Below are 25,986 nucleotides of genomic sequence, written 5' to 3'. Positions count from 1 at the left end.
ACAAACAAACAAACTTATCAGGGGGCTGGCGGGTAGACTCAGTGGTTAAGAGGCCTAGCTGTTTTTCCAGAGGACCCAGGTTCAATTCCTAGCACCCACAAGGCAGCTCACAACTGTCTGTAACTCCAGTTCCAGGGGATGTGATACCTTCACACCAATGTACATAAATAAAGTTAAATAAATTAAAAAAGAAAAGAAAAGGAATCTATGGGTAGAAGCAACATCCTTCTCATGGTCCATCCACTGTACCATCTACTTACTATCCAAAGAGCAGAGAAAGCCACTGTTGGGGTAGGGAAAGAGGAGGCCACTCTCTGATAGGATGTAGAACCAACATTAATGTTCACCAACATTAAATTCAGGCAGGTCTTACACACACACACACACAGACACACAGACACACATGCACACACACACATGCATGCACGCACACACACACACATGCACGCATGCATGCACACACACACACAAACACGCATGTGCTCTCTCTTTCTCCTGAATTTGTTCAGCCTCCTCTCTCTTTAATATTTTTCTTCTAAAGACGTGCTTAGAGATGAGACCATTCATAACCACCCATCCGCAGTGAGCGGTATGGTAATTGACACTGAGTCTGTTGAAAAAGTGGGGGAAAAGAAAGAAAACGCTGTTTTAATAACCTTGGCCTAAAACACATTTTGCTGTATGCCTCAAAGGATTTCAATAAAAAATCAACCTGTAGAGACATATTTTCTTGGCTTAAACAACAATCCCAAGCATATAAATGTAGTCCAACTATAATGACATATTTATAGGCCAATAAAGCTTACACTGCGGCTTTCATACCTCACTTAAAGGAACTCTGTGAGAAACAGTGTTATATAAAATAATTTGATTTTTTTTTCAAACTATAGCCCAAGGAATAAAAAAATGCAAGTTTGCTATGTTTAACTGATAGTATTTATACTTCTAAGTTGCTAAAATTTTTGTAAAATGAAATAATTCTTCATTTGACTACTCCTAACTGCCATACCAAATATGGGTATCAGGTCCACTTTATTACAAAGCTAAGGACTGTAATTCTAAAGACAAAAATAAATAACTAGAGGCTTGTGTAGTGAATGATTTAATCAGTCTGATTCTTCTGGAAGAACAGGTTTTTGTGTTCGTTATGCTTATGAATAACACATTCCTTAACCCTTCTGTTTTTACACGGCTATTTTTCTTGACTTAAAAAAAAAAAAGCAGCTCAGTATGAAATGGGCTGAAAGAGTCACCCCCACCCCAGGAAAGCCCCAATTGGTGTGGGTTTCATGTGGAACTTTCTTTTCGAGGGATAAAGTAGGGGAGGGGTGCGATAAATGTGCTGTATCATATCTCAGAAGTGTTTATTGTTTTAATGATTAGCTTTTTCACTATCCGCATCTGTAGCTGTTGCCAGCACTCATTTAGAGTCTTAAATGAAAACTCTGGAAGGTTTTAAAAAACAAACAGAAACACCCTCAAGGGGAGAGGTAATTTAAAGAAGAAGAAGAAGAAAAAAAAAAAAAAACAGGGTGTTGACCGCAGTCAGAACAGCCATGGGAGCCAGCAGGCAGTTTTTTCTGTGTACAGCATTAATTTGTTGCCAGACACACGTTTGTGTTGTTTTATTTTGTTCTTTTACTAGTCACAGAGACACAGGAAATGACACAAACTGGAATGGGAGGGACCTTGCTCACCCTGAGCAAGAGAAGCACTTTCGTTTTACTACGTTTTATATTGTGAAAATCTGTCTTTAAGAGTCAACCTAATTCTTTCGTTATTATTGACGTTTTTAACAGACTAGGGAAACTGAGCTTTTCAAAACATAGCACACTGAGAACTTGACTGTATCCCCAAAATGGTGAGTTTCTCATTCTTTGCTCACTTCCGGGCTAGGAGTGGGGGAAGGGTCCTTGAACAATCTCAAAGTTCATCTGTCTTTGAAGAGAACAATGAGGAAGGCTCTACAGAAGGAAGGCCTAGCTGAAAGCGTCCACTCAGTGTGCTGTGGGAGGTGGTTTTGGAGTGGCAGAGAGAAAGAGAGAGACAGATGGACACAGAAACAGACATACACACACACACACAGACAGAGAGATACACAAAGACAGAGAGATACACAGAGACAGACAGACAGACACACACACACACACACACAGAGAGAGCCAGAGAGGGAGAGCCAGAGAGAGAGAGAGAGAGAGAAAGAATAATGAGGTAGAAAGAAAGGCCAGCAAAGCTTTTGATGTGACAGGAAGAGAAAGGAAGAGCCTGAGGAGAAAGTCACCAGTTCAGGCCTTGTGTATGGCCAACAACACCCCCTGCGTTCCTGGTCTAAAAGTACCCAGTTGAAATCCCAACAATGTGGGACTCACAGGACTCACAAATTTCAGATCTGAGAGATAATGGAAACTCGTTACATTAAGGAAAGTTTGTGTTTCTCTTTGCACATTATTACAACACAGCGTGCATTCCAATTACGAAAGCTATTTGTCTCGAATTCCCCACAGTTCATACCAGCCCAGTAGAATTTCAAGGCCCTAAATCCTGTCCTTAAAGGGGTACTTTACACTTACAAAAATAAAAGGTATGCGGTCTTTCTTGTCCCCCAAGGGTCTGTCAGTCAAGCTTCCTGTTGAAGCTTCTCTTCCCAAACAATAATCTCAGACATGAGTCCCCCAAATATCTCCCTCTCTCTCTCTCTCTCTCGCTCTCTCTCTCTCTCTCTCTCTCTCTAAATCATCTAGGAGTCCAAATGATTCTAGGGCAGCCAGACACCCATTAGCCAGGTTCTCCTTGGAAAGTATAAAATGCAATTGAGTTCCAAAGTTACTAGTCTACATTTTCAAGACCCAACCACCAGCAAGTGCTTTGAATAGTTAGACAAACTCATTTTTTTTTTTCTGAAACCGGCTGAGATTTGAGGGGCTGGTGAAGGGGCAGATGACACGGACTACATAGATTATAGACTTTCGTTGTTGTTGCCTTCTTTTGATTCCAAGATTCTCAAACTTTCTTCAGACAGAGTTAAGAAATTGGGCTTTGTGCCAGACTTTGTTGACTTCCCATGGAAGCCCTTTATCCTTTGGGAGGAGTGGATGAGAGGTGGGCTGGGGGAGGGATGGGGAGGCAGGAGGACGGGTGGGGAGGAGAGGAGAACTGTGGATGGAATATAAAATGAATTTTAAAGAAATAAATTAAAACTAAAGATTAAAAAAAGAAATCGGGCTTTGTTTTGTGCTCATTAATAAACTCTCCCTTTGAAACACAAAACAACTGTCCTATAAATACTCGTGTTTACATGTGTGACATCAAGCTTAACCATCTACGTAGCCTTTTGTGCCCCATGGGTTTCCTGTTTAATGTTTTATTAGTAACACTATATTCCATAACTCAGAGAAAGAAAAAAAAAAAGAGCCAAACAAGGAAAGGGTTTGATGTTAAGGCAAAGAAACAAGACAATGGAGAAAGAATTGTGACCACACGTTCAGATGGTAGCCAACCCAGCAGGTTCATTATTAGCCAGCATTCTCCCACGTCATGAAAAGTAGTCAGGCGGTGTTGATTAAAAAAAAAAAAAAAAAAAAACTGGGGCTGTTAGCAGCAAATATGTGAAGATGATTTTACAAACTCCGTGGCTCAGAAGAAAGAACACTTGCTTAATCATGTCTCTCTAATTGCACGCATGACCATTTGGCTGTGTGTCTAAACTGTTGCCACCCGGCATCTCTCAAAAAGCTGCCAGGGGAACGGTTGATATTAAACTACAGGATGGTCTTCATGCTATTGCTTAAACAGCGTTGCTTACCGCAAACCAGAATCACATGGCAGGGAGTCAGTTCCCTGGTGCGAGTCAGTCTCTCTATGTCAGTTAAAAGAAATCATCAAGGTTTCTTGTAAAAGTTAAGGTCTAGGTTTTTTTTTTTTTTAAAAAAAAAAAAACAGAAAACAAAAAAACCAAAAAACCCATAAAAACAGGAAGTTGTCACACTAAGGCATAAACCAGGGCCCTGAAAAATCAGCATTGTGCTGGAATGAAAGAAAAAGACGCCTCAGTATGTTAAAAGTGAAGTTCCTCTTTGTGTAAAGAGGAAATAACTCGCCTAAAAGAGAGGTCAGTAGCTTTGGTCTTGAGTAACACTAGAAGCGCAGGGCTGTGACGGCCACTGGAGGTGCAAAAGAGTCAAGACAAAAAGTGGACAACGCCTCATAGCCATGGGAAGAGTGATTGCTGAGGCAGGAGAATTCCTTCACCATGTGAGGCCTTCATGTCCCTGTTTTCCATACAGGAGGACAGAAGGTTCTACTTTTAACCTATTTACCTAAGGCCATGCAACCTAGGGGCAGAGCTGATGGCCAGATATGGCCAGCACACTCCAAAGCTGGAGAAAGAATTTTTCTAAAGTCCAAACTCTCCTTTGTGAAGAGGAGGGAGAGGGGTGGAACACCTCGCCGCTGGAGGAAAGGCTCCAGGACACCTACCCCAGCACTTTCTAGCTCCTTCTATTGCCCCACACTAAGTGAATCATCATTTTGTCTCATGCTGCTTCATACTTGAAATTCTGACTTGCTATTCCTAGATGTCATACTATCCACCTACAGCAAATATCTAACATCTTCGATAACTCAATATTAGCCCTAATTAAGTCTCAGATATAACGTTATCTGAGGCCACGTGCTATGTCACCCAGTACGAGGCTTTACATAAAGGACACCTATAATACAATATAATACCACAGGCTGCATTCATCCCTTCCTGCCCAGGCATTTCCCAGTTCATAGCTTTGGACCCCATTAGAGGAAATCAATTTTATGCACATTTATAATATGCCTACATATAAGTTCTAATAAAAATGATATACTATAATGTTATACAATATGTAATTTTATAAGATATATTTCTTTGTGTGCATATATAGGTTATATAGGTACACATTGTGTTTCACTGTGCTTGTGTGTGCATGTGTCTGCATGTGGAGGACAGAAGACAATGTCCTGTATTGTGTGTCTCAGAAGCCATCCATCTTGGCCTTTCTTTCTTTCTTCCTTCCTTTCTTTCTTTCTTTCTTTCTTTCTTTCTTTCTTTTTTTAGACAGGGTCATTCCTTAGCCTGGAACTCATCTATGTGGTTAGGCAGGGTGGCCGCAGGGATCCTCCTGCCTCTGATTTCCCAGGGCTGGGATCACACACAAACACCATTGTGTCTGGTTTTGTAATATAAGTCCTGGGGATTGAACTCAGGTCCTCACGTTTATAAGGCAAGCATTTTTTTTCCTATCTTGAACCATCTCTCTAGGCCCTATTATCTAATTTATACACTATTATAATATTTTTAAAGATTCACTTTTATTATTTCTAACCATGTGTGTGTGTGTGAGTGTGCAGTGCACATGTGTATGACGTGTGCACATGCGTGCAGGTACCTTCAGAGGCCAGAGGCATCTGATTCCCCGTAAAGCTGAAATTTCAGGGGCGTGTGAGCTGCTCAACATAGGTGCTGGGAACGGAGCTGCCATAGTCTAAGAACAGTAGGGTTCTTAACCAACACTGAACCATCTTTCCAGCCCCATAAGATATAATTATGCTATATAATTCTTACATACTACATATATAATTCTTACATCATTTTATGCAAATATACCTATTATAAGGTTTCTAGAACAATCTACAGCATGAGCGTAGCTCATTGCACTTTCCTACACATTGAATTTAGAAGCAGGAGGCATACTTACCAAGATCAGCCTTCTCCTTAAGAACGTCTTTGAAGTTGAGTCCACTGTTGAGGGTTGACTGCCTGTACCTGAGCAGAGCCTCCTTCTGTCCATTTCTTCCAAACGCCTCTGTTTTTACCGGTGTGGCTCGGAGTCCACACCTCCACTTGGAGAAATCAGAATGCGCCCATTTGACCAGGTCTTCTAATTTTACAATCACCTTTTCGGAGACGGCGATGACCTCATCCTACAAAAAGTGGGATGAGCAGAAAATGTTACTCTGGGTTTGAGGGAAGTGATCCATTCTCAGCAAAGCCCACCTGGAAGCCGCAGGGACGATCTCACCTTCAGCAAGTGGTCTAACCTTGGACAAGCAGACAATGAGTAACGGTTAGGATGAGAAGCGTCCCATGAGCTCACTTCAGTTCACTCACTGGCTTTCCAGGCCTCTTTATTTAAAGAATAATTGATATGACATGTTCGCTATGAGCTAGGAGGTCTACAAAAATAAGGCAGTGATTGTAAGAGGCATTTTAAACGCCAGCCACAGAGCCCATCTACCTATCTAACTCTTTGAGTGAAAGCTAATTTTTAGACACAATTAATAGCGAATGTAAAATGGGAGACTGGATGACTAATGGTTAGTCTCCATATAAATGGCCTAAGTAAATCTAGAATTCTTGGAACTCTGACTCACCCCCAAATTCCTATGTTTATGGTACATTTTCCCTTGGCTTATACACAAATATTGAATTTAACTTTTGTCCTAAAAATTAAATAAAACTGTGACGTAATCCCCAAAGAAATACTTCATAAATGTTATGTGCTTCCCACTGAAAGCAACCGACACATTCTCGTGTTTCTGCAAAACTTTGCAAGCTGAGAAATGACTGGACTTTTTTTTTTTCTCTTTTAATACATATGGCTGGGAGGGGGCAGGAGGGCGGTGAGAAAGCCTTTGAATCTAAGAAAGGTCCTTGAAGCTTCAGTTCCTCCCAAGGATCATAAATTTGAATTTTAAGCATCTCTAATTGCTTCCAGGAAACAAGTTTTCTGCCTCAGAATTAACCCAGCAAGATATTTAGTAGATATCTCTATGAAGAACAAAAAGGGCCCCCCTGGCCCAGAGATTCTCTGGAAAAGGCTTATGGATCTCCTCTCCCGGGCTCTAATGAACTTATTTGAAGCATTTGACATTTTAACTTGAACTGACTTTTTTTTTGACTGAACCTTTCTGAAGAAGGCTTAGCCGTGAAAAACCCCTAAAGCTTACAGAAATTTTCAAAATAGTTCTGACAAAACACCAACAGGAAGACGTCTCTAAGTTATTAGACAAAAAGAAATTCACAACGGAACTTGGCTAATTTTGCTCTTAAATATGACTCTCTCTTCCCTACCCTGCCTACACACGTACAAACACACACTGTCACCACCCATACATACCACATAGCGCATACACACCAGACATACTCCACACACACCACACACACACATAGACACACCCTACCACACACAGACATTACACACACACACATATCATACACACCACATTTTACACATACACTTACACACATCACAACCTACTCCCTACCCCCTACACACACCCTAACACACACACACCCTAACACACACACACACACACACACACCCCGCTCCAACGCAAACAAAAAGGTTTTTATTAAAGATGATGTTTACACAGTAAAGAGCACTCAGTTTTGTTATTTTAAATGGTTTAAGGTAAGAGGTAAATTTTGCTTTTCCTTGTCCGGTTCAGGACTGCTTCTGAGAAAAAGAAGTTTCTTACAGAGAGCAGTCATAAGGGCTCTCTCAAGAATGGAAAACAAGACTGGGTAATGGGATCCTTTCTCTTATCTTGATCAAATATGAACTTCCAGTAAAGGCAGACAAAGTGGAAATTGTGTTTTAACCTTCTTCTCGAGAAAATACCTCAAGACTTCATAAACTAGGGGACACATGACAAAATGCCATTTGCAGGGCTGACTTCACCCACAATCACCACACCAACTTCTTGAAATAGATCTCTCCTCATCCTGCATTTTATAACTATTACATGATGATTATGAAATACTAGAATAAAAAAAAATCCAGGCTAGGTATTGTTTCAAAGCCTATGGGAACAGCTTCTGGGATGGGGAGAGGGAGTATGTACACCAGCCACAGCATTTAGAATATTCTGGAAAATAATTAAGTAGCACGGTATATTAGCCTCCACATTAGCACAGATGGAATTTGGCAACGTTTTGACCAAATAAGGCTTCCTAGAATAGACAAGTTTGGAGATGAGTGTTATTCTCAAATAGCCCTGTGATCAAACGATTATCGTTTCAATTACCAGTTGCTTCAGATCTTTTCCGAGAAATGACATGACTAGCCCTGGCTGCCTTACAGCACCCGCCGAACAAATAGTTTATTAACCAAGAGAAAATACAATCCTTATGATGTCATTAATGAATAAACTTGTCTTTCAAGATCGTCTCTATAGATTTGACCTCAACTTTCTCTCCCTCCTCCCCCTCTCTCTCTTACACACACACACACACACAAACACACACACACACACACACACACACACACACAGAGAGAGAGAGAGAGAGAGAGAGAGAGAGAGAGAGAGGAATTCACCAAACATATAAATCAAAAACCCAAGTTGGGATTAATTGTGAACACAGTCGTGGGCTTTGTGTGGATTTAGAGAGACATCGTCTCTTCCCCATTGTTAAATGCCAGGATTTTGAAGGAAATCTGATAAGAACGGGAAACAGCACACAACCCTCGGAAACAAAGCAGCCCACATGGACATGGAAACTGTGTCAGGGAAGCTTACTTTGGGCTCACAATGGCGCCTGTCACATGGTCATACTCATTATTCTGAGTCAGTGCTGACTAACTTTCTCACAGTGCCCGTCCTCGGGCAAGTCTGTGTGCCTATGAAAAGAATCCCAGTAAGCTCAAGCCATGATTACACGAGCTCTCGGCAAACTGAGAATTAGTACTGAATAAATATCCCTGGTTTACTCTAATACAACACAGAAGGATCACAAAGAAATACATGTCGTTATTCTGTTAATGGACCCTGACTTTTCAATTAACCCAGCGTTTAATCAATATTTATGTAGGACGCGTTAAGACAGCCACTATGTCCTCTCCCCCTTCATCATTGTTTTCAACTCTTTCTGTAATTGGGATTTCATTCCGACCACTTTTACAAAACCAGTTCATTTAAGCATGAACTCTCTTAAGTCAGAGGAGACGATCTGGGCCAGAAGCCACAGAACAGCCAACTCAGTGCCATGGCTGGTCCCTGCACACATTACAAACGTAGGAAAATTTACACACAAAAATCTAGACTTCAATCTTCTCTTATACAACAAAATAAGGAAGGAGATAGAAAAAAAAAAGGAACAAGTCAACCAAAACCAACAACAGAAACCACCAGAAACTGAACAACACACGCTTTCTTTTTCAACTTGAGAAATCCCCTCGAGGCTGAGTTCCATTCAGTTGTCGTCCCCTAGCATGTTCTGCCTAACCCAGACACCATCTAGTTCAGTGGCCACGTCTTGATTGGATCCCTCTCTCTTGTGTACCTGAGGGACCTGGAGGTCAGTGACATAACTTAGTGTTGACTCACCTCAGGTGTGGATGGTAACCCAGGTTTCCTCTCTGCTGACTGCAGCCAAGGGGCCTAGGTTCAAATCCCCAGCCTGGAATTTGTTGCTAGGAAACACTGAGCCACTTCTTTACTTCCTGGGCGTCAATGATTTTGAGACATATTTTCTTTTAAAGGGTGATATCAGCTCCTTGCCACAGTCATTGCCAGGATTCCCAGAGGTGACACAAAGAGTTTATCGGGGTCAGTCACATGTGACTATTTCCCTACCAGTGTGTCTTCCAAACTGTGACATGAAGAGATAAATTTAGATGATTCATAGAAACACACACACACACACACACACACACACACACACACACACACTCCATTTGAAACAATGATGAAAGGGGGAAGAAGGATCTAATGATATCTTACTGTGACTCACATAAGCATTGATTAAAAACTAGTTTAATTTCAAAGCCAGGGTGTGTGTGTGTGTGGTGTGTGTATATACATATAATTAAGCAAGGAGTAACATAATTCCTTGCTTAATTATTTTGTGATTATTTTAATTACTGGAAACTGATCCTTTTTTCCTAGCTTTGGGAAACATAGAAAGTTTCTTCTTTAAATAAATTTAATTTTTGAAAAAGGATCAATTTGAGCAGAGTCCTGACGCAAACTCAGGGGCCATGCGGACATGGGAAAGAAAATGACTAAAATATGGGGTCGCGCATTATATCTGAGATTCTCAACGGACAGCCCAGGAGTCCCTGGGAATCCCTGGCCACTTCGGGGGATCCACAGCGTCCAATCTAAAATCACCACCATCACATGAGTTGTTGGCTTTTTTTTTCTCTCTCTCGCTCGCTCTCCTTCAAGAGCGTAGAGGGGTTTCCCTGAGCCTGTAGCACAAGGCAGGTGTCACAACAGACTGATTGCAGAAGCAGGTACGAGATCTAGCAGGAAGTAGCTAGATGGTAAAGAGATGAACGCCAAGTGCAAGGCTGTATACTGTTCTCATTAAACCTTTAGTTTTTGAGACAATATTACATCATATCTAACTGCCACAAAAATGCTACATGGTCACAAACTTCTTCACAGACTCTTACAGCCACCATCATTGTCATCAACAGATGAGAAATACTCTCATCTTAGACAGCCCCCTCCTCCTTCGTGCTCATTACAATTTATCTCACCAACTTCTGGTAGCTACTATATCAAGCGTTATACACATTGACCCATGCCATATAAGGCCTTGTGAGCCACCCATGTCGTTATTTGAAGAGACAGCATGAATTTCTGGTGAATACTGTCCACTGGGTGGACGACCACAAAGTTCGGTTCAACTGTTCACAGGCAGAGGGGCAGCGGGGATGTTCCGATTTGGAAAATGTACAAACAGAACTGCTATTCTCTTCCATGCCCAGGTCTTCTTCGTGCAAACACACCTTCTCAGTTCTCTTATCTATCTATCTATCTATCTATCTATCTATCTATCTATCTATCTAGTCATCCATCTATCTAGTGTTGGAGCAACCGCCCCTGTGTTTTCTGGGATGGCTCTAACTGTTGCTTTTCCACAGGTAGTTACTCTTCCCTTGCCATCACCTTGTTACTGCCACTGCTAATTAACTTCACGCACAGCGGTTTCTCACATCTTGTCGGTTTCCAGTTCCATTTCCCATCATGAGTAATGATGCCAAAATATTAGTTTTCAGGTGCTAGTTTGGTATCGGTATGTTTTTTTTAATTTGGCTAAATATGTATTTAAATCCTTTATACAGTCTTTAAAATGTGCTTGTGCTCTTGAGCTTTGAGTGGTTTTATAACGTCTGGATCTAAGTCATCTGTCAGATTTGTTGATTGGAATTACATTCTCTCAGGGACACGGGATGGCTTGGCAGTTACAAAGAGGGCTTGATGCTCTTTCAGGGTACTGAGCTTGGGTCCCAGCACCCACATCAGGCACCTCGCAAACACCTGGAAGTCCAGCTCCAAGGACCCCATACCTCCGCTGGCCTCTGTGGGCACCTTCCCACACATGTGTAAATATTTGTACATAGGTGTGCACATATGCGTGAGCGTGTGCACATGCGCGCGCACACAAATAAAGAATAATAATAAAATTAAGCTGGACAGTGATGGCACACACCTTTAATTGCAGTGCTTGGGAAGGCAGGGGCAGATGAATCTCTGTGAGTTCTAGGGCAGCCTGGTCTGTAGAGCGAGTTCCAGGACAGACTCCAAAGATACACAGAAACCAATCAACCAAATATCTTTGGAAAAAATAATGTCTTTGCACTGTCGCAGAGCCTTTCACCGAAGAAGTCTTAGATAAAATGTGTGTTTCACGGGCTTGCTTTTTCTCTTACAGATTGTGTTAGCTCTGCCTAATCTCAGGCCACTAAGAATAAGTGTTTGCATCCAAACATCCGTACTTCCGCATTCAGAGGGATGATTCATTCCAACTCAGGGTTAGGTGATATGATTCCAGGTGACAGCCACTGTTTTCACCTGTGGGTAGCATGCTATTATTTTGTAATAAATTTTATACTTTGATAATTTGTTTTGCTTTTGATACAATAAAAACCCACAGCTAGTGCTCACATAAACAGACGTTAAGTGAGTTCTCCACACTTTTACTATAAAGGATCCCGAATGAAAACACAAATGGTAAGGAATTCTGTATTGCCGGGCAGCGGTGGTGCACGCCTTTAATTCTAGCACTTGAGAGGCAGGGGCAGGCGGATCTCTGTGAGTACGAGGCCAGGCTGGTCTACAGAGTGAGTTCCAGGACAGGCTCCAAAGTTACACAGAGAAACCTTGTCTTGGAAAACAAAACAAAACAAGAAACCTTCTGTATTATATCATTGAACTAGAGCATTTTTATATTTTGTAGTATTTGTCCTAAATTACCCGTGCACTAAAACCCTTAGCGCAATCCTTACATGGTTGTGAGATCACCTGCCACACTGTCACGCATCTGTTCCTGTGGCTCCAAGACCCACCTAATTGAGGGGGGAACAGATAAGGAAAGAGCTGCCCACACCTGGCGCGCATTGCCGGGAGATATAGCTGCTTAGGTCACCCGCATGCCTGGTGCTGGACCTGTTCTCTGTTCTGGAGTCAGACCCTGTTTCTGTGCCCCCAGGCTGCTAACTGCATGGACATCTTTGAAAAGAGAGGTCTGGAAAAAAGGTGATGAGCGCGCAGATAGGACGCAGACCCCTGGAGGACAGCTGCCCGGATAGGACAGCTGCCTGATACCTGCAGGCTCCTTTCTGCATTCCTGTATCCTGGTTTTTTTTTTTTTTTTTTTTTTTTTTGCTTCCTCATTCCATGCCCCAGGAGAAAATGGAGGAGACAATTCTTAGATGCGGTGGTCTAGGTCCAGATTTTCCTTTTCTGTGCTTCGTTCTCTGGGGAAGTCACTCTCCGTGGGCTGTCACATGTTCGTCTCTAAGGCCCGTGACTACATTCTGAAGTTTGATCCCCAAAATTCAGCCAGCTTTCTGTGTATCGGCATCAACTCGAGTTGACCATACAGCTGACTCTACTCGCGTGATGAAAGCTTCCTCGCCTGGCAGAGGGGACCTGAACACACCCCAGTCCCAGCGATGGCTAACTATTCCTCACCAGGCAGGCTTGCGTTCTTTCCCAGTGAGAGCCTGCAAGGCAAAGAACAGAGACACCATCTCTCTCCTTCCCCTACAGTTGGGCACATCCATGCGGCCCACTCATGAGTGGTGGTACATAGTAGTGAACCACGAACCTTTCTGCTCTTGTCCACAGAAAGTATGAGCATGGCTTTAGATGGCACAATTGAAAAACAGATAGCAGGAGCCTGGTCCCCTCACAACAGCCATAGCCTGGGACCATCTGTAGACCTCTATGAGAGAGAGAGAGAGAGAGAGAGAGAGAGAGATTTTGAACACCTGATGTTTAATTAACTGTGATGAATCTTTGATACACACAGCTAAGCCTATGTCTTTGCTGTCTTTGCTAACAAATTCTGTGTCGAGGGAGAGGAGGGGATAGAACCCCTGCCCTCCTACCATGTGGCATCGAACAGCAGACCACTGTGGAGCAGAGTTACAGTCAGCTGAGCCCCAAGGGCTCTATCACGAATGTCATAGCAAAGGGCTTGTGGGGAGGGGGAGGGAACGAGAGCAGGACGTGATCATCTCAATCTGCCACGGACTGCATGGACTGCGAAAACTGAGATTTCGCAATGTGCTCTGTAGCCCTTAAAACATGGCAGCACTCGGGAGCACACAACACAGTCATATATGGCGGTTAGTAAGCCAACGGTGAGTCTGAAATAATGGGTTCCATAGGAGTGGGTCAAGGTGCAGAGAATGAGACGTGGCAGAGTGCTTGGCCTTAAATGGAATAATCTTATCACACCGCCCATGCCCCCAAGGCTCAGGGACCCTCACAGAAGAGAGAGTAGGAAGATTATGGGCCAGAGGTGGGAGATAACATCAAGGAAGCTGGTTTCTGGACACAGCAGGGCAGCTGCACGGATGAACTCACAGCAAGCCACTCTATAACGATAGACACATTATCTGTACAAGCACAAGCCCCAGAAAAATCTCCGTGTGGAAGTGGGGATGTGGACTTGAAATCTACTACTAACTAAGGAGTGGTTGGCATCTCACAGCGGCGGGGGAAGGGGGAGTCCATTTTCTCTAATGATGGGGTATCTTGGTAGGTTGACTACATGCCAGAGCAGGCCCCACTCCAGAAACTAGTTGAGCAATACAAACTGGGCTAGATGGGGGTAGGGGGAGAAGACTCAAAGTTGGGTGGAAAGGGAAGGGAATGCAGTTAAGAGAAGGGCTGGGGAAGGGATGAGTATGTTCGAAATACCTTGTATGAAATTCTCAAAAATGAACTTTTTTAAAGAATTAGATGAAATTTACATTTTTTAAGATGAAAATGATACATTTTCATCCAGATGGAAACTAAGAACGACTAAAAGGATTGTGTCGACTTTTAGAACGTTTTCTGCTTGTAGAGACAGACAAACCTCTGATGTGCTCTGGTGTGTGCCAGTAAAGGAGAGTATGCCATGTTAGAGCCTAGCCCTGTTGGTGCTCCTGATTTACAGCCCTCCTCAAAAATGTATAGCATGAGGCACCTCCACTTTGTTCAAATGTTGTTTCAATCACCCATGTTTGTGATTTGCTCATGGGACGCTCACAGGCTAAGCACACATGCTCACGTGCTGTGTAAAGGGGTCGCAACAAGGAAGATTTTTATTGGTCAGTGGGAAAGCGAGAAAAAGGAAGGAAGCACAGAGGGCTTCATGGTGCTCCACTTGCTGGTTCCAATGACTGTCCTTGTAACTCTCAGGATCCCAGCCAGAAGTAGACTACTTCAATCAGGATAACCCAATGGGTGAGTGGTAACAGAGGAACCACCAGAAACTGAGTCTGTGGGGTGGAATACAAAGGGATGGCTGGCCCAGGAGCTAGGCTGGTAACCACATAGCGACACCAACCTACACTGAAGGGTCCCAGAAGGGCAGAGCTAATGGCCAGGATGGGGGCAGACGCTTCCACCACCCACTTGGATAGACCTAGGAAGGACAAAAGAAAACACACTTGCCTTTAAACACTTCTCAACCCAAATCCCTGGAACCGAAATCCCTGGAAGCGCAGGGGTTCGGGGGCTCTGTTGATGAAGTCCACATAGGCCGATGGAGAGAAGAAATGAACAGCCCAGACATGGAGGGACCACACAAACACACTCTCCATTAAAGTCCTTATCTTTCCTTTGAGTCAATATCATTCTCTCTGGCATGAGAGTAGCAATAGTTGGTAGCTATTATTTCTTCATGTCCTTATGAAGCAAAAATAAAAAGCTATCAACTCTAAGTTGGTGCCCCCACTGGGAATCACTGCTATTATTACCCGAAATGTAAGGCTAAACCTTTCTTTGGCATCAGAAACTGGTGCTGGGTCGCATGATTTTGTCTTCTTCAGTGAGAGTTCGGACTGTAAACATTTTCTAGTGTCACATCTGTACTCCTGCTGAACTTGTTTGTCCTTCCCAAAGAGCCCAGTGCTGTGTGAGACATAAGGAGCACAGGCATAATTAAAAATATATTTTCATTAAAAAATTAAAACTGTTGAAGGGGGGAGAACAAGGGTGGTGTAGAAGCCAGAGGACAACTTGTGAAAACTTATTCATTCCTTCCACCTTGTGGCTTTTGAACTAGAACCCTGTTGTCAGGCTTGGAGGTAAGTGCCTTTATTTATCCACAGAGTCATTTTGCTGTCCCTTTTAAAACGTTTTATTACACTTATTTATTGTGTGTGTGTTGACGTGTGGAGGTCAGAGGACAACTTGTGGGGGTCAGGTCTCTTCTAGCATGTGGGCTCTGGGGATTGAGCTCAGCTGACTTTGCTCCCCCCCCCCCCCCCGTCTGCCATTTTCCTGGGATGGGTGTGGTTTAGAAAACCTGAACACCAAAGCAACTCTCATTTTCATAGTGACTCTGCCTCCAAACGGAGGCAGACATTGCCACTCATGTTCTACTTAAAAATATGGAGAATTTCCTCTCTGGTCAGTGATGAAAGCCCTTAACCAGTGCTAGGGTTCATCTTGAGTCCTGAGCTTCATGAAAGAGATTCTCCATGGAGCCTGGAGGCTCATTGGCCATTGAGTTCCAGTTTTCCAAACCAGCCCCTCATCTTCAGTGTTTCCCTTACCATCAACAGTCACTTGAGGGAAGCCTGTAGCTCCATGACCTATGGTACTCTGTCCTGGCTCGATTAGAAGGTTTCATCATACAGGACACTGCCCTGAGGTGTCAGGTGTTGAATGGAATGTGACTGTCCTTCCTGGTAAAGCCCACAGCACTTGAATATCAAACAAGTAATTCAAAAAATATTGAATATTGCGTGTTCCTAAATACATTTTAATACTTGCTCATCTAAAACCTGTTAGGCTTCAGGCTGCTCCCCTGAGCACACACACCCACCTCTTAAAAAAAAAAAAGGAAAAAAAAAAAAAGAAAGGAAGGAATAAAGCTCCCAGAGATTGCTCCAATTAATTTCCAGTTCCATTTCTTCTCTCTTGTTTCCCTCTTTAAAATTAAGTACAATTTTCACGGAGAACAGGAAATTGTATCCCAGAGTCCTAGATACATGGAGATATCTGAGGAGAGGACTCTGCTTGGCTGTGTTTCCTTTGGTCAAATTAGTGGGCTGTTGACTCTGCAATCTGTGTTTCAACTGCTTTCAGATTGCTCTGTCTAGCCTGGCACCCAAATACATAGCTCTGGCTACTGGAACAGTAACACCACTACCCACAGAAAGATTAAATGAGCCTAGTTCAGTGTGAGCGCTCACCTGAGCTCCCTAGAAGAACATCCATCCTGTGTGTATGTCTCTCTGTGTGCAGGCATTGCCAGCTTCCTCCTCGATTGCTTTCTACTTGGTTTTGGAGATACAGGCTCTCATTGAACCTGGCCCCTCACTGAGTTAGCTGGGTTGGTTGGCCTGTGGCCTTTGGAAATTCTCTCTCTCTCTCTCTCTCTCTCTCTCTCTCTGTATCTACCTGGTTTTTGAGATACAGGCCCTCACTGAATCTGGCCCCTCACTGAGTTAACTGGGTTTGTTGGCCTGTGGCCTTTGGAAATTCTTTTCTCTCTCTCTCTCTCTCTCTCTCTCTCTCTCTCTCTCTCTCTCCAGCACTGGCATTATGGGCACAGCTATGTGGCAGGTACTGGGAATTGAACTCCTGTCCTCATGTCTGTATGGTGAAAACTTTGCCAATGTAATTGTCTTATCAGCCTTCTATAAGGACATCCTGTTGAAGATAACCGGTAACACTAACTCCAAAATTCATCTACCACCTCTCCCCAATATTTTATTATGTGGAATGACTCAAAACCATTACTGCAAATTACAGTTCCTAGTTTTGTGTTTTGTTTTTAAACTCAATGCATGACCCTCTCTCTAGTCATGTGCACGGTTCAGCAGAGCCAACATTGCTAAAACTCTGAAAGGAGTGGGCTGGCCGTGCAGTTCCTTTGGTAGAATGCTTGCCTAGTGTGCATGAAACCCTGGATTCTCTAACAGCACCAGGCATGGTGGCTCACAGGTACAATCCCAGCCCTCTGGGAGTAGAGGCAGCAAGGGGGGGGGGGGGGGGGGATAGCAGCTCAAGGTCACCTTTGGCCATACAGTAAATTTGAAGCCAGCCTGGGCTTTCTAAGACCCTACCTCAAAACAAAACATCATCTTGGAGGAAGAAAGATAAAGGAAACTTTTCCTCTATGAGAATGGAGGCAGAGGTCCCCTGACTTATTAAAGTTCATAGGCTAACTGGCATGGGCTCTTGCTATATTATTATCCTTAAGGAGAAGGACAGAGTCACTGAAAGATATATTCGTTCAGAAAATGTTTCTGCAGACATCAAGGAGATCCCCCTGCTTGTGTTACCTCTGGTTAAGTGCGCGCGCGCGCGCGCGCGCGCGCGCGCCCACACACACACACACACACACACACACACACACACACACAAACAATTTGGGCATGCTCCCTCTGGGTAAACATTTTGTTTTACCTCCGCTCACTCACCTGCGCATGCGCAATGCACTGGGCTAATTTGAGAGCCACGGCTTTGTGTAATAATGCAATTAGCGCACACTGGATCACTTAAAGAGCTTTGCGTTTGCAAGTCTTCCTTTTCCAGACGCTGGCGATATATCTCAATAAACGAGCTGGCCTTCAATTAAAACCCCTCGACTCAGCGTGCAAAAATGTTGAACATTTTCAAATGAGCCAGGATTAATGAAAGAGCTGATTTGCAATCATTTGGGGTGATATTTTTACTCCTGTTTAGGAAACGTGGTGCGGGGCCCAACACAGAACACATCTGGGCAACTCTAACCTGCTAGCTTCAACTCTGGGGACCTCGGGGAGGTGGTTAATAACCAAAGTGTAAAGCCCAAGTTTTTCTAAGTGAGTTTTGAAAAGTGGGGTTCAAATTAAAACGGCTTCCCATACTCAAAGCCCTGGGTACTCCAGGTGGAGCTGAGAATGGTGAATGAATGAATGAATGAGTTCTACTGGACATTCTCATAATCCAGGCATAGAAGGCACCATCCCCGAAAGGACTTGTTCACCAGAACATTGTCAGAAGAGATTTACTATACGTTTCCTGAGTTCTAGTTGGCCCCAGCTGAGTCCTGACTTAGCTTTGCACCCGGTACCGGGCCGAGGATCCACCCAAGGAGAGAAAAGAATGAACAAACACAAACACTCCCTCAGAAAGGAATCTGCTGAGCCTCCCGGTTCCTTGCCTGAAGAGGCATCGCCTCCTCTCAGCGGGCTCCTCTGTACTTCCCATTCTCGATGTTCTGAGCATCAACTCTAGGCTGCAGCAGACAGGAAAGAGGCAGGAGGAAGCCTCTGAGTCTAGTTGTGGGAGGGGAGAACGGGAAATAGGCCCTCAGCTCAGAGCGACTAATGTCAAGTGATCCCTAGCGATGCTTTCCATCCATTAGCCGCTGAACACCAACTGTGTAACAGGCACGGTGACTATGGCCAGGAACCAAGGACCATGGGTCCTTCTGGTGCCCATGGTTGCCTCTATGTATGTGGACTTGGGGGCAGGGTGGGGAAAGAGGGAGTAGGGCAGAAAAGCCAGAAAGTAAATAACATCTCAAACTGGAGAACTAGAAAGAGAGAGTAGTGGGGGGCAAAGGGGAGAGAGCTGACAGTGAGGACCCAGAGTATCCAGGGAAGGTCTTGGTAGAGCAAAGGGGCATAGCGCATGGTCAAATTCAGACAAAGGAGGTCCGTGGGGAAAGCACCCAGCCTACCTGTGTGCTATTCAGTTGAGGCAGACTCCATGTCTGGGGCTGGGCCCATTTGATCTATGTTCCCACAGACTTCCTCATGAGTTATTCCTAGTAATAAATATTGATCGGTGCTAGCAAGACGACTTAGTGGGCAAAGGTGCTGGCATTAAACCCGAGGACCCATGTTCAGTCTTGTGAAGTCCTGTGGCGACAGCAGTGAACTGACTCCCACAGGTTGTCCTCTGATCCCTGGGTGTGTGTGGTGCCACTTCCACACACAGCCCTGACACAAGACAAGCAAATGAAGTGTGTACGGTTTCTTGAATTGTCAGAAATCTACCTTCTCTTCACACATTTGGTGCCTGTGGATATCTGGAACACATTGCTGAAAATCCACTCATTATTCCTTAAAGAGGACGAGGTCAGCCTCCCCACAGAACTGCTAATTTCCATTTGTTCTTCTGTCTTGCGTCCCAAGGTTGAAGGACGTGGAGGAGACTCTCCCCAGAGGGCTCATTCATTCATTAGCCTTCTATGGTCTTCCTCATCAGAAACACAAACCAAAAAGCAATCCCTCTTAAATGGATGTCGGTTGTCTTTCAGAACCATCTTGATTTAATGCCCTACCTCAATGACCATGCTGGATAGAGTCAGGTTTCTTATTTCTTACCTGTTGTGATACCTGCTTACATCAGTCACTGGCTCCTCATTCCCCTTCTCAGTAGATTTACCACATTGTATACAATGCCCTTTCCGGCTAAACTCCCCAAATTCATTGATCAAGACATCAGTTTTGTTTTTTTTTTTTTAAAGACTCAATATGGCTTGTTGACATGCTGTAAGACTAACAAATCCTAAAAGATGAAAGCAATCTGCTGTCTGGTGTGTATGTCATTTCTAATTACATGCCTACAAGAGGGAGGAGGTGTTTGGGGAAAAACTGCCCAAGGAGGCTGCCTAATAAGAGTAAAGAAGGAAGCGAAAGAACAAGGCAGAGCAAGAACACCATCCAACGCACAGCACACAGCTGTCCACTACCAAGATCACTTCTGATGCTGATGGCCATAGGAGGTCACGCAGAGGTCCCCAGAGAACCCATGCTCTTATATCCACACTCTTGAGTAACTACCCATTGAAGTGTGGGTTACACGTAAATTCTCATTCCGACCAACAGAATTAAGGAAAAAGTGATGGAAAGCCACTTCTGAAACCAGCTTACTCCATGCAAGTTAAAGAAGCCTGCTACCACGTGTGACTGGATAGACACAGGTGCCCCTGCGCCACAGCAAGAGACCAACGAAAGTCCAGATCAAAAGTCCTGGATGTCGGGACTTCCAACAGAGATGGAGTCATCCTGGAAGTTGAGTCTGTGATAGCAACAGCCTGGGCTCACACTCTGATTGCAGCATTGAGAGACATGGAGGCTGAGACGCCCAAGTCAACCCCTCCCAGGCCCCCGACCCACAGGGCCAGAGAATAAAATAAGTGTTATCTAAGATGCCGAAGCTGGACTCATTTGCTGCGTGAGAAACAGATAACCAAAGCCTGGGTCCGTGACAGGGGACACACTGCCAGTTATCATCCATCAACAGAAAGGAATCTGTGGAGTTAGGTGTTAAACTCCAGTTTCGGATATGCCTGGAAAGGAGCTTACTTCTGCTAAGTGAATGATAAGACCACAGAAAAACACTCCGTGCCTCTGCTTGCATCCGGGATCAGGGGATACCCGTAGACATTTCCAAGAACTGTCTAATAATGCCAACATACATTTCAAAATAGGAGGGGCAAAGGAATCTAACATTGTCAATGAAAGAAGCAACTAAAGAAAAGGGGGCTGATATCATTCTTATCCTCGCCCCCCCCCCCCATGATATCCTCATAGTACTAATAAATACTGATTAGGTTTAATTCAGTGGAAGTTAAAGATTTATAGGTTAAAATAGAAATGTTATACTTCTCTACAGTAATGTTGTATTAGCCCTTAGCTACCACGGAAGACCTCTATGGCTCATGACTTTTGCCTTCTTTCTAGCTTATCGATCAAAATTCATCTTCTCAAGACCACTAATTCAGTTGAGCAGCTAACAATGTGCTGGCTTCATGTTAGATCTGTAAGGCCACGTGTGTACACAATGCTGCTAAATCTGTGGCCAAAGTCTAGACAAGGTTGCTTCCCCCTCCCATCCCCCCACCTGCCCCCCTAAAAGAGAAAGAAGGGAGGGGAATATGCATGCGCGCACGCACACACCCCTATGTGGGCAGTGTCAAAGAGAAAATTTTTAAAAAATGAAGAAAGAGAGAGAGAGAAACACACACACACACACACACACACGCACACACACACACAACATGCACATACACATACATGTGCACATGGTCAAGTGCCAAAAATGATTTTTTTTTTAAGGAAAAAAGAAAGGAAAAGAAGTTAAGGCAAGTGAGGCATCTTCACATTCTGGCATGGCAGGAATACTTTTCACTCTGCCAATCAGGGAGGCACTTTAAGGGTCCCGAGGCTAGGAGTGATTTGAGTAATCGCTTGGCTGTCCATTAAACTACTGATTTAGCAACATCAAAAATGTGAAGAAACAGGGCCTCTGCTGTAAAGACACAGGAAGCAGAGCCTACTGATAATTTTAAAAGATATCCCCATTTATGTGACTCATAAAATTTGCATTAGAAAAACATATTCAGCCTCTTTTACCAGAACCTTCGTTTTGCTTGCCCCTAGAGTCTGGGATAGACATTTTACAACCTAATACATTATTGCTGATGGCATATTCAACTTTTAAAAACACAAAATACATTCAACTATTACAGCGAATATTCACTCAAAGTAGAAGTGGGACAGATAATTTCACTTAAGACAATCAATTTGATGACTTTTGCTATTTATAACCCATATACTTTGGAATAATTTGACAAGGAGCACTACAGCAGTGTTTTCAACTGAATTCTAGTAACCTGATACACACGGCGGGATTAACCCAAAGCAAAAGGATTGAATGCCCTAGTTGCCAGTCTGCCTTTAGACCAAGTTCTCAACCTTCCTAATTCTGGGACCTTTTTAATACAATTCCTCATGTTGTAGTGACCCAGGCCATAAAATTATTTTCGTTGCTACTTCATAACTGTAATTTTGCTATTGTTATGAATTGTCATGTAAATATCTCTGTTTGTGATGATCTTAGGTGACCCCTATGGAAGGGTCTTTCAACCCCCCAAAGGGCTGTGACTCACAGGTTGAGAACCACGGGTTTAGTGGATCCTTCCCCTATGGTTCACCCAGTCAATCTGGCTGGGACACATGCTTCCCTTGTGTGTTGTGTTTCCATCTTTGAGAGGATGAGACTAGGGTACAACCCTCTACCCGACACTACCAAGAGAGGTGGTGAATGAAAGAGTGGAGGAGGAAGCAAGAAGGGGAAGAGGAAGAGGAGGAATAAGGAAAGGAAGAGGATAAAGAAAAACAGGTAGAGAAGCAAGAAATGGAGGAGGAGAAAAAGTAAGAGAGAAGGAAAAAAGGAGGAGGAACAGCCAGAAAAGGAACTAAAAATTTTAAATTAAGAAGCAAAGATTTGCAGGAACTCATTTGAAATGGAGGGAAGGTAGATATAATTTAAAATAAATGCATGGTCCACACTCAGTAGACACCAGGCTTCCTGGTGACTGCACCATGAATCAGGGGCAAGGGATGACACGTGGGAAGCTGCAGGTATGAACTTTGGCACACCAGGGAGGAAGCTCTGGGACACAGGTTTTACCCTTTGACTACATCATCCTCCAGGCTCATCACATTTTGTGATGGCTGATGCAGAGACGCCCACTAATGCCCCTTAATACTTCCACTGACCAGAAAAGAATGGATCTGAGCATGCCCGCTTCGGAGTCCAGACAGCTCTAACATAGATCAAAACCTTTGAACCTCACTTGTTCCCAGTATCTTGGGATAGAAGGAGGCCCAGGAAGCTTAGCCCATTGAGCGTCATCGTCTTCTCTGTTATTGTTTCTCAAACAATAGCCCAGTGACTCAACCAATAAATTACTGATTAAGGGGCTATTAGCAGGTTGTCTAACGCCATGGCAGACTTCAAAAGGCTAGGATAAGCTAAGATTAGTCAAGGACTGGAAGAGTGGGGTGTACACCCAACATCTGCTGAAGGTCTAGGGTAAGTCTGGTTCTGATTTGGTTCTGATGCCCTTGTGGTATGTGATAGTCCCAGTCGAGGTCCATTCCCCCATTTCTCAGTGAGGAAATGGCGATGACATGAGGCCAACTGGCCAGGACAGCACAGTGACTGGCTGGCGCAGTAAATATTCACACTGTTTTATCAGGCGCCCACACTGAGGGTTTGCGTTTTAGGCTCAAATAAGAAAACGCACATGTGGAATTATTAATCGCCACTGCCTTCAGTTTTAAGTCCAAATGACCCACTGAACCCCGGGAAGCTTGGCCTCAGTCTACCTGGTTTCTAGTCTACCCACTAGACTCAATGTTCTCTTACCAAACACAGCTCATACCCAGCCTTGCCATGCTGCTCCCTGCCTATGGCTTTCCTTCTGCCTCAGCTTCCCCCTTTCATGGTGTCTGTCACAAATCTCTACCTACCAAAGCCCTAGCATTTTGAGAGGTCCTTCTACCACCAAACCCTTCTCTCACTGACACCTCCAGGATATCCGATGTCTGAACGCTCGTTTTCCATGGCACCTCTCCACACCACAACCCCTGCACCCTTCTGTGACCTCAGAGTAGGTAGCAGGGGATCTACTGCTCTTCATTATCCCCGCCTTCATCCCAGGCTCTGAATATTTGCTACGGAGAATAGAAAGGGCTTTAATCTAGCAGATCACTCCAGCTACCCTTTCCTTCTTGCTACATGCTTTAAGTCAACAGGTTCCTTCTGGTTTAATTACAGAAAATAAGTCAAAGACTATATATATATATATATATATATATATATATATATATATATAATTATATATGTGTATATATAAAGACTATATATATAATAATTACATACATGTAATTATTAAAAGCTCTAGGCACTCCAGGGTAGCAGTCCATGGGTCTCATCCATGCTAAAGGTTGTGTTTTGCTTGGCCCACAGAGTGTGTTAAAAAGTGGATTGAATGAAATCACATAGAAACATGGGTTTCTAGCTTCTCATGAAAAATGGAAGATTTGGCAAAATTGAGACCATTCTTGCCTGGCAGTGACAGGTAGGACCCCAGGAGCAATGGTTTAGAGCCATGTAAGTCATGCAGTCCCCAGTTCCCCATTAATTCCCCACTAAACTTCACATTGCCCCTCACACCTGTCTGCCTTCCCTGGCTGATTTCCCTGACGGCCTGGTGGGCACACACGTGTGCTCCATGGGTCCCTTCCCTCAGATAGCCACAGAAAGCTTCTTGGATGCTTTTGGATGGAAGATGGAAAGATGGAAGCTGTTTGTGTGCAATTTTTTGCCACCGTGAAGCCTCAACTCATTGGAGCATCCCTTTCTGGTGCCTCTATCTCTCTACTTGTAACCAGCATAGACCAAGGTTTCTCCATTTAGACCATCAGTTCCTTGGAACCGAGAAGATTCAAGTTCCCGTTCAGTCCTGTCATTTTCTTGATGGATGAGGTTAGGAACCTGGAGCATTCATACAAACACTCAAACTATTCTTTTGCAAGATGGAGACGACATAGAAACCTTCATACTCTTTCCTCTGTGCGATGTAAACAAAAGGCTGTGTATAAAACTGTCAGCAGGGAGTTTTAAGATTATCTTTGATAACATTATTTTAGACCAGGATTTGGCAAGCGTTATCAGGAAAGGTTCAGGCACCAAGTACTTTAGTCTTCGTAAGTCTCTCATAACTACTCTGCCACTATTGTGTGAACACTGTAAAGAGACCTTTGTAAATACCAAGGCATGGTTTGTACTAATAAAACTTTATTGATTTAAAGAAACATAAAACAAACTGGCAACGGGACAGACTTTGGTATCTTGGCCTTGGTTTTCCATCATTGCCACTGTCAAGCAATGTCGTTAGCCTAGAGATGTTTTATAGGCAATTGGATAAAGAATAGAAGTCTCCACAGGGCATCTGTAGTATTGAGAACTGGGTCACTGGACTCACAAGGTCAGGTCCTTTCCCACCATCCTATAGGAATGCTGCTGCTGCCCTCCCTTGCCAAGAAACTTCTCAGTCTTTGCCTTGCAATCTCATTAGACCTCAGTTAAGCAGTGATTTCTCCCATGATACCCTGACAGATGTTTCTAAGACAGCCAGTCACACACATCACAGGAACCTCTGTTTTCCCATCATCACTTTGACCATGCCACAGGGCTACTCCTTTATGGGGGTAGTTTGATGAACCATATATGCATTCTCTAGCTTCCCGGATGTTTCTAAAGAGCCTGGCTTCCCACACTGAGTCTGTGCTAACTAGAAACTCTCAGAAGACACCCAAGAGGTACCAAGGCTGAGACTCCTCTCCTGTGACATTGGACCCCAAGAGGGGTCTCAGGAGTGTGCAAATTCAATTATACAGCACATGACAATACCAGAGACTCATATGGGTATCAATTAGCCTCTAATACAATACAGATTTCTAGAGGTTCAAATAAATGCTGGGTCAGTGTTTAGTAAAGGCCCCAATATTTGGAGTTCCCAGTATAACCTAAAGTTATAGGGACTCTCAGCAAAATAATAAAATTGCTTGCCCAGCATCTTTGAGAGAAGCAGGGAGAACCTGGGGTTCAGTCTCGGGTCTAAGTCTCACTTTTATGTAAATTTGGGTGAGTTATGTTGCCACTCTTAGCTCCACTGCTCTGTTCGTATAAATGTGGGAGTAT

The 25,986-nt window shown here is 43.8% G+C and overlaps 1 protein-coding gene across 2 annotated transcripts in view; it reads right to left on the bottom strand.

Annotated features, from left to right (window-relative positions):
• Positions 1–25,986, bottom strand: part of Arid5b (AT-rich interaction domain 5B) — a 177,096-nt gene that overhangs the window by 139,111 nt on the left and 11,999 nt on the right. For both annotated transcript variants that reach the window (XM_041655516.1, XM_041655518.1), the window contains exon 3: positions 5,727–5,952. In XM_041655516.1, coding sequence (XP_041511450.1) covers positions 5,727–5,952 — 226 coding nt within the window. The remainder of the gene's footprint in view (positions 1–5,726; positions 5,953–25,986) is intronic.

This window comes from Microtus oregoni, unplaced genomic scaffold, assembly GCF_018167655.1.
Source record: "Microtus oregoni isolate MIOR12 unplaced genomic scaffold, Mior012 000007F_ref0000211, whole genome shotgun sequence".
NCBI lineage: Eukaryota > Metazoa > Chordata > Mammalia > Rodentia > Cricetidae > Microtus > Microtus oregoni.
The sequence above is the reverse complement of the archived record's forward strand: the minus strand, read 5'-3'. Positions and strand labels throughout refer to the sequence as shown.